The sequence below is a fragment of the Antechinus flavipes genome, chromosome 1 (assembly GCF_016432865.1).
Source record: "Antechinus flavipes isolate AdamAnt ecotype Samford, QLD, Australia chromosome 1, AdamAnt_v2, whole genome shotgun sequence".
Taxonomy (NCBI): Eukaryota; Metazoa; Chordata; class Mammalia; order Dasyuromorphia; family Dasyuridae; genus Antechinus; species Antechinus flavipes.
The window spans coordinates 1,060,442-1,078,051 of record NC_067398.1 but is presented as its reverse complement, the minus strand read 5'-3'; the positions used below and the strand labels follow the sequence as shown (position 1 = coordinate 1,078,051).

The window sequence follows — 17,610 nt, the reverse complement described above, 5'->3', positions numbered from 1 at the left end:
CCCCCCTTCCCCCCAGTGCCGGTTCTCAAATCGGACTCAAGCGCCCCTCCCCCAGTGAGCGGTGACGCCGGCCCGGGAATCCCTGAGTCACACTCGGGGGCAGAAAGTCCGCGGCCCCAGCGGCCTCTAGAAGCGCCGTCTGCTCCTCCCGCCGGCTCTTCCTTGTCCTCCCACGGCTATTTGCATGTCGTCTCCCGTCCGGGACAAGCCCTTGGAGGCAGGGACTGCAGCCACCTTACTTAGCGCTCAGCCTGTGCCTGGCACACAGCAGGCGCTCCATAAATGCTCTCCAGCTGGGATCGCCAGAGCTTAGCGCGCTGCTGGCACATAGTAAGTGCTTAATAATGGCTCTTTGGCCAACAGTGCCCGAGGCAGGAAGCAGATGGCAGAGGGAGCCCTGGTCCGTCCGGACGGCACCGGGGGCACCTTCTGAGCGTCGGCTTTTCCCCTTAATGCCGACATTTCTCCAAAGTTCTTCTCTGGGCCACAGTCTGTGAGGCAGCTTGGTGGGGAGGGAGGCTGTGGTCAGAAAATGGGGAGAGGTCACTGGCTCCACTGGCCCAGGGGCTGGGTGGCTGCTGGCAGCCACATGTGCTCTCTCTCTGTCTCTCTCTCTCTCTCTGTCTCTCTCTGTCTCTTTCTCTCTCTGTCTCTCTCTGTCTCTGTCTCTGTCTGTCTCTCTCACACACACACATCTGTCTGTCTGTCTCTGTGTCTCTGTCTCTGTCTCTCTCTGTCTCTGTCCCTCTCTGTCTCTCTCTGTCTCTCTCTGTCTCTCTCTCTCTCTGTCTCTGTCTCTTTCTCTCTGTGTCTCTGTCTCTGTCTGTCTCTCTCACACACACACATCTGTCTGTCTGTCTCTCTCTCTCTGTGTCTCTGTCTCTGTCTCTCTCTGTCTCTGTCCCTCTCTGTCTCTCTCTGTCTCTCTCTGTCTCTCTCTCTCTCTCTCTGTCTCTGTCTCTTTCTCTCTGTGTCTCTGTCTCTGTCTGTCTCTCTCACACACACACATCTGTCTGTCTGTCTCTCTCTCTCTCTGTGTCTCTGTCTCTGTCTCTCTCTGTCTCTGTCCCTCTCTCTGTCTCTCTCTGTCTCTCTCTCTCTCTCTCTCTCTGTCTCTCTCTCTCTCTCTCTCTCTCTCTCTGTCTCTGTCTCTCTCTCTGTCTCTGTCTCTGTCTCTCTCTCTCTGTGTGTCTCTGTCTCTGTCTCTGTCTCTCTCTCTCACACACACACAGTCCCAGGTGAGAGCTGGGCTGCCCACTGTACAGCACATGGCTTGGAGCCTTGGCCGCTCTGTCCAGTCGTACCCGCTGATCAGAGGCAGAAGTGGCCTTTCTGCTGCTTGTGCCCCGGGGGTCTCCTGGAGGCTGGCCGGTACCCACTCTCCTCCCTGCTCCCCACCTCAATGGCCAAGCGTCCCCTCACTTCCTTGGGAGCCCTCCTGCTCTTTTGTGAGGGACATTTTGTGCCCGTGGGCTGAGTCACCACAATAAATACCTCTTCCAAAAACTGCTCGGCCAACTGATCCTCCCCCAAAACCAGGCCCTACCGCGTGTGGGGCCCGCTAAGCACTGGGGGTACAGTCCCAACTCAAGGGAGGCTGACAGCCTTACAGGCCGGGGAGCAAACGGGGGGCACAAACTCGATAGGACCCCAGGACATGGGGGGGTGGAGGAAGAGGGGAGGGCTTCCTGTGGGCAGTGGGATTTCAGCGGGCCTTCCAGGAAGCGGAGCTTAGCGCTGGAGGGCGCTGTCCCGGAGCCCTCGGGCCCTTCCAGGTGGGAAGGCAGATGATGGAGACCTGCTCGGGCTCTGCCCCAGTCCCGCTCTCAGCTCTGGATTCAACAAGCCTGGCGGCTCTGGGGGCCGATGGGGCCCCTGGTGAGGTGACTCGGGCCCCAGACGCTCCCTGGCTGCGGGATCCTGCCCTGCCTGGCCTCAGTTTCCTCATCTGAAAAGGAGCTGGAGAAGCCCTCGGGCCACTGCACTGTTTCTGCGGGGGGAGCCCAGTGAGGTCCGGAAGCCCCTGCGGGACAAGCAGCCCGACCCAGTCCCCACCACAGGGGCGGGGCGGCCATCGCACTCAACGGGATTGTGGGGTTTAAGAACCTAAGAGGAAATCAGCGGGAGGCTTTGGAGGCGCCCGCGGGGCTGGATTCCCCTGGGAATAGATGGCTCCAGTACCGGCCTCGCCTGGGCTCCCGGAACCTGTGTCTGCGCGCTCCCGGAGACCAGGGGATGGGGGGGGGGGGAGCGAGACGGCGGGAGCCCCGAGACCGGGGGGAGATGGGCGGGAGCCCCGAGACCGCGGGAGCCCTAAGACCGCGGGAGCCCCGAGACCAGGGGAGATGGGCGGGAGCCCTGAGCCTGGGGGAGTCCTGAGATCGCGGGAGCCCTGAGACCGGGGAAGCCCCGAAACCGGGGGAGCCCCGAGACAGGGGAAGATGGGCGGGAGCCCCGAGACCGGGGAGCCCCGAGACAGGGGAAGATGGGCGGGAGCCCCGAGACCGGGGGAGCCCCGAGACCGGGGGAGATGGGCGGGAGCCCCGAGACCGCGGGAGCCCCGAGACCGGGGGAGATGGGCGGGAGCCCCGAGACCGCGGGAGCCCCGAGACCGGGGGAGATGGGAGGGAGCCCCGAGACCGGGGGAGCCCCGAGACCGGGGGAGATGGGAGGGAGCCCCGAGACCGGGGGAGCCCCGAGACCGGGAGAGATGGGAGGGAGCACCGAGACCGCGGGAGCCCCGAGACCGGGGGAGATGGGCGGGAGCCCCGAGACCGGGGGAGATGGGCGGGAGCCCCGAGACCGGGGGGGACGGGCAGGAGCCCCGAGACCGCGGGAGCCCCGAGACCGGGGGAGATGGGCAGGAGCCCCGAGACCGCGGGAGCCCCGAGACCGGGGGAGATGGGCGGGAGCCCCGAGACCGCGGGAGCCCCGAGACCGGGGGAGATGGGCGGGAGCCCCGAGACCGCGGGAGCCCCGAGACCGGGGGAGATGGGTGGGAGCCCCGAGACCGCGGGAGCCCCGAGACCGGGGGGAGATGGGCGGGAGCCCCGAGACCGCGGGAGCCCCGAGACCGGGGGAGCCCCGAGACCGGGGGAGATGGGCGGGAGCCCCGAGACCGCGGGAGCCCCGAGACCGGGGGAGATGGGCGGGAGCCCCGAGACCGCGGGAGCCCCGAGACCGGGGGAGATGGGCGGGAGCCCCGAGACCGCGGGAGCCCCGAGACCGGGGGAGATGGGCGGGAGCCCCGAGACCGCGGGAGCCCCGAGACCGGGGGAGATGGGAGGGAGCCCCGAGACCGGGGGAGCCCCGAGACCGCGGGAGCCCCGAGACCGGGGGAGATGGGCGGGAGCCCCGAGACCGCGGGAGCCCCGAGACCGGGGGAGATGGGCGGGAGCCCCGAGACCGCGGGAGCCCCGAGACCGGGGGAGATGGGCGGGAGCCCCGAGACCGCGGGAGCCCCGAGACCGGGGGAGATGGGAGGGAGCCCCGAGACCGGGGGAGCCCCGAGACCGGGGGAGATGGGAGGGAGCCCCGAGACCGCGGGAGCCCCGAGACCGGGGGAGATGGGAGGGAGCCCCGAGACCGGGGGAGCCCCGAGACCGGGGGAGATGGGAGGGAGCACCGAGACCGCGGGAGCCCCGAGACCGGGGGAGATGGGCAGGAGCCCCGAGACCGCGGGAGCCCCGAGACCGCGGGAGTCCCAAGACCGGGGGGGACGGGCGGGAGCCCCGAGACCGGGGGAGATGGGCGGGAGCCCCGAGACCGGGGGGGACGGGCAGGAGCCCCGAGACCGCGGGAGCCCCGAGACCGGGGGAGATGGGCAGGAGCCCCGAGACCGCGGGAGCCCCGAGACCGCGGGAGCCCTGAGACCGGGGGAGATGGGCGGGAGCCCCGAGACCGCGGGAGCCCCGAGACCGCGGGAGCCCTGAGACCGGGGGAGATGGGCGGGAGCCCCGAGACCGCGGGAGCCCCGAGACCGGGGGAGATGGGCGGGAGCCCCGAGACCGGGGGAGATGGGCGGGAGCCCCGAGACCGGGGGAGATGGGAGGGAGCCCCGAGACCGCGGGAGCCGGGGGGCTGCGCAGGGGCGGACCTCGCCGGCCAGAGCCGTGTGGAGCCCTAGCCAAGGGGGCAACGGCTCCGGGTGTGTGCGCGCGGGGATTTAGCTCTAAAGCCGCCTTGGCTCCCCAGGGATCCAAGGCTCACCGACTGGTCACCCTCTCGCTGGGTTTGCTCGGCTGGCAGCCGGCTGCCTCCGGCTCCTCGGGGCGCGGCCGGGGCGGGGTGGGGGGCTCGGCCCTCCCTCTGCCTGAGCTGCCCGGCCCGAGCCCGAGGGCGAGGCCGTTCCCCCCCCCCCCCCCCCCCCGCCTGTTTTCCAGCAAACACAAAGCTCTGGGAGCCCCACAGACTTGTATTAAATAGAAACACGGTGTGGGGCCCCCACCTCCAGCCCGCCCAAAGTGACCTCTGGGCACCTGGGGCCCCGCCCTCCCATCTGTTGACAGACAACAGGCTCTGCGGGGGCGGGGGGTGGGGAGAGGGACCCAGGAAGCTAACGGAGCCCCTGGAGCCGGCCGGGACTTTCCTCCTCCCCCAGGCCCCCCCCACCCTTGTTGGAAAGAAAAGCAGCTGGAGTCCAAGTCCCCACCCGCAGCCGTCACCCGCAGCTCCCCCGCGGGACGTGGATGGGGTGGGTGCGATTCATAAAGCGCCCGCTGCCCCGTCCCTCTCCTTCTTCCTCCTCCCTCACCCTCACACGCGCCCCTCACCTTATCCCTCCTCCCTGCACGCTCCCCCTCCTCCCCGCACCCTCACGCGCCCCTCACCTTATCCCTCCTCCCTGCACGCTCCCCCTCCTCCCCGCACCCTCACACGCGCCCCGCACTTTATCCCTCCTCCCCGCACTTTATCCCTCCTCCCCGCACCCTCACACGCGCCCCGCACTTTATCCCTCCTCCCCGCTCGCTCCCCCTCCTCCCCGCACGCTCCCCCTCCTCCCCGCACCCTCACACGCGCCCCGCACTTTATCCCTCCTCCCCGCACCCTCCCCCTCCTCCCCGCACCCTCACACGCGCCCGCACCTTATCCCTCCTCCCCGCACGCTCCCCCTCCTCCCCGCATCCTCACACGAGCCCCGCACCTTACCCCCACCCCCTCCCTCCCCTTTTGAGACCTGTTGCAGGATTTCTGTGCCTCCTGGAAGGGCCAGTGCGGAGGGTGGGGGAGAGGGAGCTAATGTCTGGCAAACGTCCCTCCCCTCCCCGCCGGCTGCGCTCAGGGCCCCCGCTGGGTGGGCGGCAGCGCCAGGGGGGTGGGCGGGGTGGGCTTCCCTGCTCTCCAAGAGCTTCCAGGGTGGGGAGGGGAGCGGGGCCAGGGCACACTCCCCGGGTGACAGATGCCCAAGAGGCACCTAAAGCGCTTTGAGATCTCAGGAGCCAGAAACAACTTCTAGCTAAGGAAATCCCTCCGGCCTCCGGGAGGAGCTAGTCCCGGGTCTCCACCTCGGGGCTCTCCCAGCCTCCGCCTCGTTCCCCACGGTCTGGGCCCATCTCTCAAATACTCCCCCTTCTCTCCTCCAACGGGGACACGGTGCCAGGCTCCATCCCCTGCCCCCGGGCCATCGTGCTAGCCCCCTCTCGGTCCCTCCGGGCGCCCACTTAGCCAGCAAACTGATGGTGGCAAGTTTTGGCCCCGGCCCAGCCCTCAGCCCCTCCTGTGGGTCTCTGTGGCCTCCAGGGCCAGACCATGCCCTGTCTGCTGTTCAAAGAGCTTCATGAACTTGCTCTTCTCCCTCCCTCCCCCAGGGCTCCCCCAGGCCAGCGACCCTGCTCCTGGCTGCCCCCAAATAAGACCCTTTCTGGGCTCTGGGAATTCTCTCAGTGTCTCCTGTGCCTGGAGTGCCCCCCCCCCCCCGGGGTCTGAAACGTTCCCCTTCCTCCCAGGTCCTGGCATGTTTCCCCTCCCCCCCAATCTGGGATGCCCCCCTTTCCCCCGGAACCTCCCCCGGTCCTGGAGTGCTCCCCCTCCCTCCTCTCCTAGGCCACTTCCCGGGGCTCCCTCCGGGTCCCAGCTCCTGGGGGAGTGTATGGGGAGCAAGCTTAGGGCAAGTGCCTCCCCTCTGTTGTCGGCCCCGTTGATCCGGGGCACGGCTCCTTCTGCACCTCCTGATGCCCCCTGCTCTCTCCCGTCAGGCTGTGGGCTCCTCGGGGGTGGGGGCTGGCTTTGCCCCCCTTGCCGGGCCCAGCCCTGAGCCTGTAGCAGACACAGTCACTGCTGGCTGGCCCAGGGAAGTGGGACCCCCCCCCTCCGTCCTCTCACACCAGCCTGGTTTCCTTTCCTGCCTGGACCCAGAGCAGTGTGGCCGGGGGGGGGGGATCGGGTCTCCAGGGCCCCCCATGGACTGAGCAGCCTCCTTTGCTCTAGAACAGCCCCAGGGCCCGACTCCCTGAAAGCGAACCCCAAGAGGGGCGTCCCTTCGGTCCTTGAAGAAGCTTGGCCGGGGGCCAGGGTCCCGCCCCTCTGGGAGGGGGTCTGTGGGAGCGGGGGCCGCCCCAGGACCTCTGGAAACGCGGCCGGGCCGGGGGGAGGAGGTCCCGAGGGGGCAGGGCCCTCCTTGCTCAGGGATGACGCCTTTGTCCCATTCGTTTCCAGAACTCGGACCCTGAGAGCCCGGGGAGCTCCGGGGCAGCAGGGAGGAAAGGGTAGAAGCCACTGGCTGCCGTGGCAGAAGGGGGAGTGACAAGGACCTTGTGGGCTCCTCGGGAAGAGCGGGGTCTTTCCAGGGGAGGGGCGGCCCCCATCTGCCTCTGCTGCCCCCTGGCCCCGGGCCTCCCTCCCAGACTGACCCCCGGCCCCCTGGGAGCCAGTCCCGGGCTTACCTAGGAGCAGGCAGTGGAGCAGGAAGCCCCTCCAGGCCAGCGGCCTGGGCGCCATGCCAGCGTCGGGGCCCTGCTCCCCGTGGCCCTGCGCCCGGCTGACAGCTGCCGACTGCTTTGCGAGGGAAATGAGGACTGGCCTCCTCCTCCTCTCCCTCCGTGATTTGAATATGACCCGCGTGTGTGTGTGTGTGTGTGTGCGTGTGCGCGTGTGTGTACACAAAGGGCAGAGGAGAGAACACCTGTCGGGCAGGAGGGCGCCCACAGTCTGCAGCGCGCCGGCCCCGGGAGCCCGGCCTGGGGGATGGAGAAGCAGCCCTTCCCCTGTCCGGCCCCTCCCGCTCGGGCACCCGGGGCCACCACGGACACTGCTTTAGCTGCCTGACCCTGCCTCCGGACGGGAGACGGGGGAGGAAGGGGGGCTGGGGGGGCAGCCTTGGAGGCTGGCCCGAGGAAGGACTCTGGGGGGCAGCTGCGCTGGGACCCTTTTGTACCCACTCTGCCGGGCCTGGGGGCGTTGGTGGGCGGGACTGTTCCCCGATGGTGCTGGGGGTGGGGGGGTGGTTCCTGTGCTGGCGTGGATGGAGGCCCGTACTGGGGCTAGGTTCCAGCCCAGGGGCGTCTTGCCCAGAGCTGACCAGCGCGAGAGCGTCTCCATGGGCTCAGATGCCGAAAGGCAGCCGGGAGACAGCGGGCGCCACGTCCAGGGCCTTGGGGGCCGCTGTGCTCAGGCCCCGGTCTGAAGGTTGGGGTCATAGTTTCCTTTTTTTTAATTAAAACTTTATTTTCCAAACATATGGACGGATGATTTTCCAACCCTGACCCTTGCAGAGCCTTGTCTTTCAGATTTCCCCTCCCCCCATGGCAGGTAGACCAATACATGTTAAATAAGTTCCTGTTAAATCCAATATGTATAAACGTGTTTGTACAATTTCTTGCTGCATAAAAGAAAACCAAAAGAAAAATGAGAAAAAATAGAACGTGAGGCAACAAGCGTGAGAATGCAGCCGGGATCCCCCTCAGTGCCCACAGCGCTCTCGGGCTCTCTCGGAGAAGAGCCCCGCCTTCAGAACTGGCCCTCCTCCAGCTGCTGCCGTGGGGTCGTCTCCTGGACCTGCCCGCTTCCCGCAGCCTCCGGCCGCCCGTTTCCCCCCCCCCCCCCCCCCCCCCGCTCACACACCCCCTCCCCCGCTCACACCCCCTCCCCCCTCCCCCCCCCCCCGCTCACCCCCCGTTCAGCCGCCCCCGCTGAGGGGCGTCTCCCCCCCCCCCCCCCCGCTCACCCCCCGTTCAGCCGCCCCCGCTGAGGGGCGTCTCTCCCCCCCCCCCCCCGCTCACACCCCCTCCCCCCCCCGCTCACACCCCGTTCAGCCGCCCCCGCTGAGGGGCGTCTCCCCCCCCCCCCCCGCTCACCCCCCGTTCAGCCGCCCCCGCTGAGGGGCGTCTCTCCCCCCCCCCCCCCGCTCACACCCCCTCCCCCCCCCGCTCACACCCCGTTCAGCCGCCCCCGCTGAGGGGCGTCTCTCCCCCCCCCCCCCCCCCCCCCCCGCCACTCCAAGGAGCTGCCGCAGGCGCTTTTGCCCCCGCGGTCCCGCTCCCCCCTTTACTGTCTCTTTGGGACACAGACCCGGGAGAGACGCCGCTGCCCGCTTTGGGCCCTTCGGGCATCGCTCCCCATTGCTCTCCAGAGCGCGGGGCGAAGGCTTCCGAGTTCCGTCCCCACCGCGGGCAGTGGCCCCCTTTCCTTTGAGTGGGGGGGGTGTGACTCAGACACGCAGAGATTGGGGAGCGGGTGCACGTTGTGTGGGGGGAGGGGCTGGGTCCTCTCCGGGGGCACCGGAAGCCAGGTCGAGAAGAGGGCAATGGCAACGTGGGTGTGCAAGCAGCAAAGGGTTAGGGTTCCAGGGGGCCGACTCTCCGCCCGCGAGCTCCCGTGCTCGGCGTCCCCAGGTAGGGGCGGATCCCGGGGTCTCCTTCCTACTCCTCAGAGTCGCCAGTCCCAATGGGCGCTTGGGGATCCTCCGCGCCCCCACCCCCGCTTCCCATGTCATGCCCCCGCTGTCAGCGTTTCCAGGTGTGACTCTGGGGTCGCCAAGGGAGGTGGGGGGCGGAGCCCGTGCGTTAGTCCAGCCCACGTCTCACCCAATCCAGACCCCGGTCCGCTTCCAGGCCCCGCCCACTGCCGGCCCCTGCCATCTAGCCCCGCCCTATCTCTTTCGGGACTTCCGCGCTTTGGCCCCGCCTCTTTTCCCTTTCTCTCCATTCTGCGAGCGCTCTGAGATTACGCCCCGCCCCCACTGCAGTCCTCGCCACTCTCCGGGCTCGCCGGTCCCTTGGCTCCGCCTTCTTTCTTCGGGGCCGTCTCCTCTCGGTTTCGAGTCTCTCCGCGGCCGCACGGCCCCCTCCCCGCCTCCGGCTCCTCCCTCCCCTGGCCCGGCTGTGCCTCTCGGTTGTTGTAGTTCGGACTCGGGAACTGCGGTTCGTATCCGTGCCTCATGCGGCCGAGCGAGAACTACGCTTTCCGGCACGCCCCGCGTGATCGCTGCGGGTCACGTGAGCGCCCACCATGGCTTCCTGGTGCGGCTCGGGCCGAGGCGGGCGCGCGGCCTGACCCGAGACCCCAGAGCTGTTCCCCCCCACCCCCCCTCCCCGATCCAGCCGCGGAGCCTCGTCCGCCTCCTTTCCTGCCCCCCTCCGCCCCGCCCCGCCCCCACCATGCAGAAGATCAAGTCCCTCATGGCCCGCCAGGTGAGTCAGGGAGGGGGGCGGCGGGCGCGGAGGGGCGCGGGCCCCGAGAGGAGGGAGGACAGGGGGAGGTCCGGTCTGGGCAAAGGCTCGCGGGCCGGGCGCTGTCCAGGACCTTAAGATCCGGAGCGCCGTGGGCTGTGCCGCCTCCGGTTTGGCTCTGGCTCCTGGTCTGCTCAGGCAGAGGCTCTTCCCCGGGATGTTGCCTCCACCTGCCTCAGTTTCCCACCAGGGCTACTGTGAAGGTGTGCAGGGGGCCCCTGGCATGCAGTAGGCGCCTAATCAGTGCTGAGCCTCCCTCCCTCCCTCCCTCCCCGCGAGGTGCGCCTGCCTCACAAAGGCACGGAGCAGGCGCCCCCACGGGACCGATTCTTCCGGGATCCTCGTTCCAGGGTCTCAAGAGCCCCCAGGACAGCGTGGGCGAGCTGAGCCCCATCGAGAACCTGCGGCTGCCCAGCAAGGTACGTGGCAGGGAGGTAGGCCGGGTGCTCGGGCCGTGGGAGGAGTGGGGGCGTGGCTGGGGCTTCCCCTGCAGCCTCCGCCTTCCCCCCCAGAGGCAGGGATACATGTGCAATGCAGGCGGGTGTGAGCGCTCAGGCAGTGCGCACATGTGTGTACTCGTGCAACATCCTCATGTAACAGGTGCCCGGTGCCCACAGGAGAGCGTGCGTGCAATGCACTACAGTGCGCACACGGGCGCCTGCACACAGTGCCGCAGGCATGAACATATGCACCAATGCACACACTCGTGCAACACATGGGTGCCCAGTGCCCACAGGAGAGCGTGCGTGCACACACAGTGCAGTGCCCACAGTGCCGCAGGCATGAACATGTGCCCACATATATGCACCAATGCACACACTCGTGCAACACACGGTGCCCAGTGCCCACAGGAGAGCGTGCATGCAATGCAATACAGTGCGCACACGGGCACCTGCACACAGTGCCGCAGGCATGAACATGTGCCCACATATATGCACCAATGCACACACTTGTGCAACACACGGACGCACAGGGCACAGGAGAGCGTGCATGCAATGCAATACAGTGCGCACACGGGCGCCTGCACACAGTGCCGCAGGCATGAACATATGCACCAATGCACACACTCGTGCAACACACGGGTGCCCAGTGCCCACAGGAGAGCGTGCGTGCACACACAGTGCAGTGCACATAAGTGCATACGGGCGCCTGCACACAGTGCCGCAGGCATGAACATATGCACCAATGCACACACTCGTGCAACACACGGACGCACAGGGCACAGGAGAGCGTGCATGCAATGCAATACAGTGCACACACGGGCACCTGCACACAGTGCTGCAGGCATGAACGCATGCATGTAAAAACAATACCTGTGTACGCTTGTGCAGCACACTCATGTAACACGAGTGTGCCGTGAGCACAGGAGCATGTATGCACACACAGTGCAATGCAGTGCACACACCTGCACCTGGTGCCACAGACACCAACGTGCACATATACACACACACATTTGTGTAACCCATTCAAGCAGCACGTGTGCATTCACACAATGCGCAGACCGCAGGACCTGAGTGTGTGCATGCACACACACATGCACACACGTGCACAGCACACATTCACAATATGCAGGAGTGGACACATACACTACACATGTGCAGGAGCATGAACTCCCTCGTGTGCACACTTACAAAGCACACAACGCACACTCACACTCACACTCGCGCTCTTCTCTCCCATTCTTTCCTGCGTTCTGGCCCGGAGAAGGAAGTACCTTCTGTGCGCGGGCGCTGTGCTCGGTGCTTTACTGCGGTGGTCCCGCTGGATCCTTTCAAGGATCCCCTTTGCAGTTGGGGGCCTCGAGGCACTTTCCATGGTGCTGGGCCGCGGTGGCCCCTCGTGGGAGGCGAGGCGGTCACTCTGGCCCTCGTGGGGTGTGGGCAGTGGGGTCAGGAGCAGGAGAGAAGGAGAGGGGCCAGGCTGACTTTTATTTTTGTGTGTGAGTGTGCGAGTGCGAGTGCGTGCACATGTGTGTGCACGTGTGTAAATGTGCGAGTGTGTGAGTAAATGTGTGCGAATGTATCTGTGTGCACATATGTGTGTAAATGCTCTGTGCTCTGCATGTGTGCAGTATGTGCCTCTGTAACATGTGCACACATGTGGGTGCCTCCGTGTACATTGTGCACATGCATGTGTGTGCACATGTGTGTGCCTCTATACAAGTGTGTGTGCATGTGTGTAAATGCACTGCACTTTGCATGTTTGCAGTATGTGCCTCTAACATGTGCGCACATGTGGGTCCCTCCGTGTACATTGTGCACGTGTGTGTGAGTGTGCACACGTGTGTGCCTCTGTACAAGTGTGTGCACGTGTGTAAATGCACTGCGCTTTGCATGTTTGCAGTATGTGCCTCTAACATGTGCGCACATGTGGGTCCCTCCATGTACATTGTGCATGTGTGTGTGCACACGTGTGTGCCTCTGTACAAGTGTGTGCACATGTGTGCACGTGTGTAAATGCACTGCTCTGCATGTGTGCAGTATGTGCCTCTGTAACATGTGCACACATGTGGGTCCCTCCGTGTACATTGTGCATGTGTGTGTGTGCACACGTGTGTGCCTCTGTACAAGTGTGTATGCATGTGTGTAAATGCACTGCGCTTTGCATGTGTGCAGTATGTGCCTCTAACATGTGCACACATGTGGGTGCCTCCGTGTACATTGTGCACGTGTGTGTGAGTGTGTGCACACGTGTGTGCCTCTGTACAAGTTTGTGCACGTGTGTAAATGCACTGCTCTGCATGTGTGCAGTATGTGCCTCTGTAACGTGCACACATGTGGGTCCCTCCGTGTACATTGTGCACGTGTGTGTGTGCACACGTGTGTGCCTCTGTACAAGTTTGTGCACATGTGTGAGTGTGTAAAGACACATGTGGAGCCCTGTACATGCGAGCGCACCGTGTGTCTGCGTGTGCGCCATCTTCCTTCTGGCTCTGGGCTCGTCCGCAGCCGCCATGGGCAGGCGCTCCCTTCCCTTAGAGCCCGGCCGCCCGGACCCTCCCCGGGGACCCTCCTCGGGCAGCGGACACCCGCCCTCTTGCCGGCGCCCCCGGTCCTGCACCCGTCTCCGCCTTGTCCGTCCTCCTGCGCCTCGCAGCTCCTCGGGTGCCCCGGTGATGGGCCTGAGTGACTCGGGTACCCCACCAGGGGGCGCCCAGAGCCCAGGAAAGTGGGGAGGGGCCAGTGTCTGAGCCAAGGGCAGACCCCGGCCCTCTTGTCGCTCTCAGCTCCGCCCACTCCCCCAGCCCCCTTGTCCTTCTCTCTCCCCCACCCCCCGGGTTTAGTTGCCTCAGTTTCTCTCTCCTGTAGATTGCTTAGGAGGGGAGTGTCCGGGGTCTCTCCCCAGTCTGCTCAGGTGCCTCGTGACCCCCCCCTGCCCGTCTCCCAGCATTCCCACCATAAAGAAAACACACACGGGGACACAGAGCCCGAGCCGAGCAGGGGCTTCTGGGGCTCTCGCTCTCGTGGGGCCGCGCGGGCCCGGGCGCAGCCGCGTCCCTCTGGGCTCCGCAGAGGAGCCGCCCCCGTCCAGACCTGCTCCGTCGGGCGCCGGCTGTTTGCCTTTGCTCCTGCGTCGTCCGGGCCGCCCTGAGCGCAGAACTCGGACCCCGGGCTTTTCTCTGTCGGCCGGCCTCCTCGCCCGCTCCGCGCCCGTCCTCCTTGGGAGGGGGCGCCTGCTTCTCTTCCCCTCGTACAAGTCTCCGCTTCAAACAAACCTCGTGAGCTTGTGCTCCATTAAAATTATCTTCCAAAGCGCTCTGGGGTTGGAGCTTGGGGATGGCCCTCGGAAGCCCCTCAGCCACAGGAGCGGGCGCACGTACATTCAGGCCTCATTTCCTGAGGGAGCCCCTCTCCCCTAACCCTGCGGAGCCGGACTGCGGGCGCTGGCCTCGGGTCCCAGACACACTGGCCTTTGCCCCTGCAGCGTTCCTCCCTCCGGGAAGGCCCTCCCTCCTCTCCTCTTAGCCCCGGGCTTGGAACCAGGGAGGTGGGAGACCTTTTCTGCTTGACCTCCCAGTGCACACGCACACGTGCACACACACGCACACTCATGCACACACGCAGTGCACACATGCATACGCATGCACACACATGGGGCTGGTCTCCAGGGGTGAGCTGCAGCTCCAGGGCCTCGGGCTTGGCCGGACCCCGGAGGCCTCGGCGGCTGCCGTAGGGTGGGGAGCGGGGCTTGGCCCCCAGCATGCTCGTCGCTCAGCCATCGTGGTCACCTCGGCCTTGCGCTGTTTTAAAGGAAGAGCTGCGAGAGCTTCGGGAACAGCCCATCGACCCCCAAGCCCAACAAGAAATCATCAACAGCATCGAGGACGTGTACTTCTCGACCGACTCGTTTGACATCGTGAAGTATGAGATGGAGGTGAGGGCAGTGACTTCTGCGGGGCTGGCGAGCGGGCAGGGCCGCAGCCAGGGGGCCCTTGAGGGCTTATGTCCGCCCCGTTCAGCTGCCTCCCGGGCTGCTCTCGAGCATGTGGAAGACTTGGGGGGAGGGCTGGCGTGTGGAGGAGGGGCCCCCAGCTCTTGAGCTAGCAGGAGGAGCCTTTGCCCTCGTGGCAGGTACCAAACCTGGTCGCCATGGCGATGTGGGAGCCCTGGGAGTTCATCTGCCCCACTGGACAGTGACCACTGGGGCTTTGGGGCAAGAGGGTGGCAGGCCAGGGGCTTGGCTTGCTGCGGGTGCTGGCGGGAAGGAGGTTCCGGCACTGCTCGGGGGCACGGGTGGTGGCGCCCCTAACCGAGCTTTCTGGCCTGGTGGGGACTTGGAGGAGGCCCTGGGAGGAGACCCCACCCACTGATGTTACTGGATTAGCCCCCTGCTTGGTAACAGGGACAGAGAGGCTGCACTAGCAGTGGGGGAGCAGAAAAACTGCATAAGGTCTCCTACAGAAATGGGATGTGAAGGGAACTGGGGTGGAGCTGAGGGAGGGGAGAGTATTCCAGGCTTGGGCCACAGCCAGGCCGAAGGCACGGAGAAGGGGATGGAGGGAGGAGCAGGAAGTGGATCAGTACACTGGCTGGTACAAGAGGTGTAAGGTCACTGGAAGGAGAGGGGGAGACAGGTAACGAAGGGCGCTGAAGTCCAGACAGAGCCTTTTGTATTTGGTCCCGGTGGCCAAACGGAGCCGCTGCAGCTTGTTGAGGAGAGAACCTGCATTCTGGGGGGGATCACTTTGGGGGCTGGATGGAGCACAGGCAGGAGGGGGGACCCTGGGGCAGGCAGACCCCTCCAGCAGGTTTCTCCAGAAGCCCAGGTGTGAGGTGTTGAAGGCCTCCCCAGTGTGGGGGTAGTTCAGAGGAGAGAAGGGGGAGTATTGGGGGAAGGCACGGTGGAGAAACTGACCAGAGATGCTGCAAGAGTGAAACTGACCAGAGATGCTCCAGAGGAGAAATTGACCACAGATGCTACAAGGGTGAAACTGACCAGAAATGCTGCATGGATGAAATTGACGTGAGATGGTGCAGGTGTGAAGCTGATCAGAGATGTATAAGTGAAATTGACTGGACATGTTGTGCAGGTGAAACTGATTACAGATGTTGTGTAGGTGAGACTGACCAGAGATCTACAGGTGGAATTGGCCGGAGATGCTGCTCAGGGCCGCCAGGAGGCCTTGGCACCGTATCACACTGGGGGGGCGGGACGGCAGGTTGGACTCAGGGCCATTCCTACGTCGGGAGCCTGAGGCCTCGGAGGATGGGGATGCTCTTACAGTAACAGAGAAGGGAAGGGTAGAGGGCTTATGGGAAAGGTATTGAATGAGTCCCACTGTGGGCTTGTTGAGCTTCAGGGGCCTTTGCAGAGAACAGCAGGAGGCAGGGGCTCAGTCACAAGGGGCAGAGACATGGGTGGCGTTTGAGGCAGGAAAGACATTGATCTCTCAGATTCTAGACGTTTAGTAGCGAAGAGATGATGGGAAGGCAGCTGGGGGCGTCAGGGGGCACAGTCTTGGGCCTGGACGCGGGGAGAGCCTCAGTTCCTTCCTCGCTGTGTGGCCCTGGGCCACGCATTTAGCCTCTGGCTGCCTCGGGTTCATCGCTGGCACAATGGGGATAGCAGTAGCGCCCGCCGCCCTCCTGGGGCCGGGAGGATGCGATGGGATCAGTTACAGTCTCTGGGTAAGGCCTGTGGGCCTGGCTCTCTTACCGGGAGCTGGGATGATGGCGGCCTTGACGACCATCCGGGGCTGTCTGTGGACGTCCCCTATGAGTAAGAGCCATTGGGCAGAGCTGCTGAGGGAGAGCCGCTGAGGGCGGGCCTTGGCAGAGAGCCTTCCTAGCACGGAATTCTGGGCCAGTCTGTTTCCTTCTCTGGAAGTGGCAGCCTCAGAGCCGTTCCTTCTGTGTCCCTGAAGGGGTGACAAGCTGTGGTGGGGTTCGAACCCCGGGCTCCCTAGTTTCAGGGTCCAGTTTTAAGGGCATCGGTGCTTGTGGGGGTCTGGTGCATGGCCTTGTTTTCTTTGGGGAGAGGATGAAGGACCCCGGGGCACTGGGGCTGCTGGGGATCAGCCTCTCAGGGTCAAAGGGAACATTGAAGCAGATCGAGCATGGTGACAAGGGCCGGGGGGGGGGGGCAGGGCGGAAGAGACAGGGGAGCCGGTGGGCGCACAGTGGGAGGGGTGCACGGCGCCCCAACCAGCCTCCCTTCATCCCCGCTGGTGGGTTTGCCTGCAGAAGCTTCCTCCTGTTCTCAATCTGCAAGAATTGGAGGCCTACAGAGACAAGCTGAAGCAGCAGCAGGCCGCCGTGAGTACGGGAGCGGGACTGCTGCCTTCTGGGGGGAGGGCCGAGCCTGGGCCCTGCGGCTGCGGGAGGGGCAGGGCTTCCTCCGACGGCCTTGGGGGGGCCGGACCAGCACAGACGGAGGCCCCGGCCCGGGGTCTCTCATTTATCGGCTTCCTGGCGCTGAGCCCAGGCCTCCAGGGCGCCCTAGCTCCCTCCCTTCATTTTGTTGGTCCCCAAAGCCTCTGCCTGTGGCCATGGGGCAGCGAGGCCTGGGGGGGGAGGCTGCCCCTCCGGACACTGGACTCCCTGGCCCCAGGTCTGGGGCCCAGCCTCGGGGGGAAGTCTGGCTTCGGGTGCGAGGGGGCGGTCGGGTGGCGGGGAGGGGAGCGTGGGCTCGCGTTGGGCTCAGCCAGGGCTGGCCCTGATGTGGACTCTCCTTCCCTCCCTGCCTGGCCGTCCCTCCTCCTGCCTCATGGAGGTCTCCAAGAAAGTTGCAGATTTGATCCTTGAAAAGCAGCCTGCGTATGTCAAGGTAGGAGATCCCCGGAGAAGGTGGGGGGAGGGGACCTGGGGGCTGGCAGGGCCTCCCCCAGGTATGGGCGGGGCAGGATCCTCCCTGCCTGTCTTAGGGGGGCGGGACTTGCTGATGCTAATCTATCCCCCCAGACCTGGGCCGTCTGCCCCTTGAAGCCCCAAACCCCCTTGGTGGGTGGGCCAGGGACCTGTGGGGCTTCCTGCGGGCCTGGGCTGAGTCCGTGAGGGAGGCGTTGGGAGCTGCCGGCCGTCCTCACCGCGCAGTCTGTGCTCGGCCACCGGGCGGCCCCGCAACGGGCTCGGGGTCTCAGCGGGCTCCGGGTCTCGGCGGGCTCGGGGTCTCGGCGGGCTCCGGGTCTCGGCGGGCTCGGGGTCTCAGCGGGCTCCGGGTCTCGGCGGGCTCGGGGTCTCAGCGGGCTCCGGGTCTCGGCGGGCTCGGGGTCTCGGCGGGCTCCGGGTCTCGGCGGGCTCCGGATCTCAGCGGGCTCGGGGCAGCAGCGGCTCTTGGCTGGAGGAACGGGAGGCGGAACGGAGAGCCGCTTGTGTCTCCCTGCAGGAGCTCGAAAGAGTGACCTCGCTGCAGACCGGCCTCCAGCTGGCGACCGTCATCTGCACCAATGGAAGAAGGTACCGTGTGCCCGCTGCCCGGGAGAGCGCCCGGGCGCCTGCTCCATCCC

The 17,610-nt window shown here is 65.7% G+C and overlaps 1 protein-coding gene across 1 annotated transcript in view; it reads left to right on the top strand.

Annotated features, from left to right (window-relative positions):
* The first annotated feature begins 9,416 nt into the window (after positions 1–9,416).
* VPS50 (VPS50 subunit of EARP/GARPII complex) overlaps positions 9,417–17,610 on the top strand; it is a 39,340-nt gene continuing 31,146 nt past the window's right edge. The window contains exons 1-6 of the mRNA XM_051977211.1: positions 9,417–9,626; positions 10,016–10,084; positions 13,917–14,039; positions 16,349–16,420; positions 16,878–16,931; positions 17,490–17,560. Of these exons, the coding sequence (XP_051833171.1) occupies positions 9,594–9,626; positions 10,016–10,084; positions 13,917–14,039; positions 16,349–16,420; positions 16,878–16,931; positions 17,490–17,560 (422 nt within the window). The 5' untranslated portion in view covers positions 9,417–9,593. The remainder of the gene's footprint in view (positions 9,627–10,015; positions 10,085–13,916; positions 14,040–16,348; positions 16,421–16,877; positions 16,932–17,489; positions 17,561–17,610) is intronic.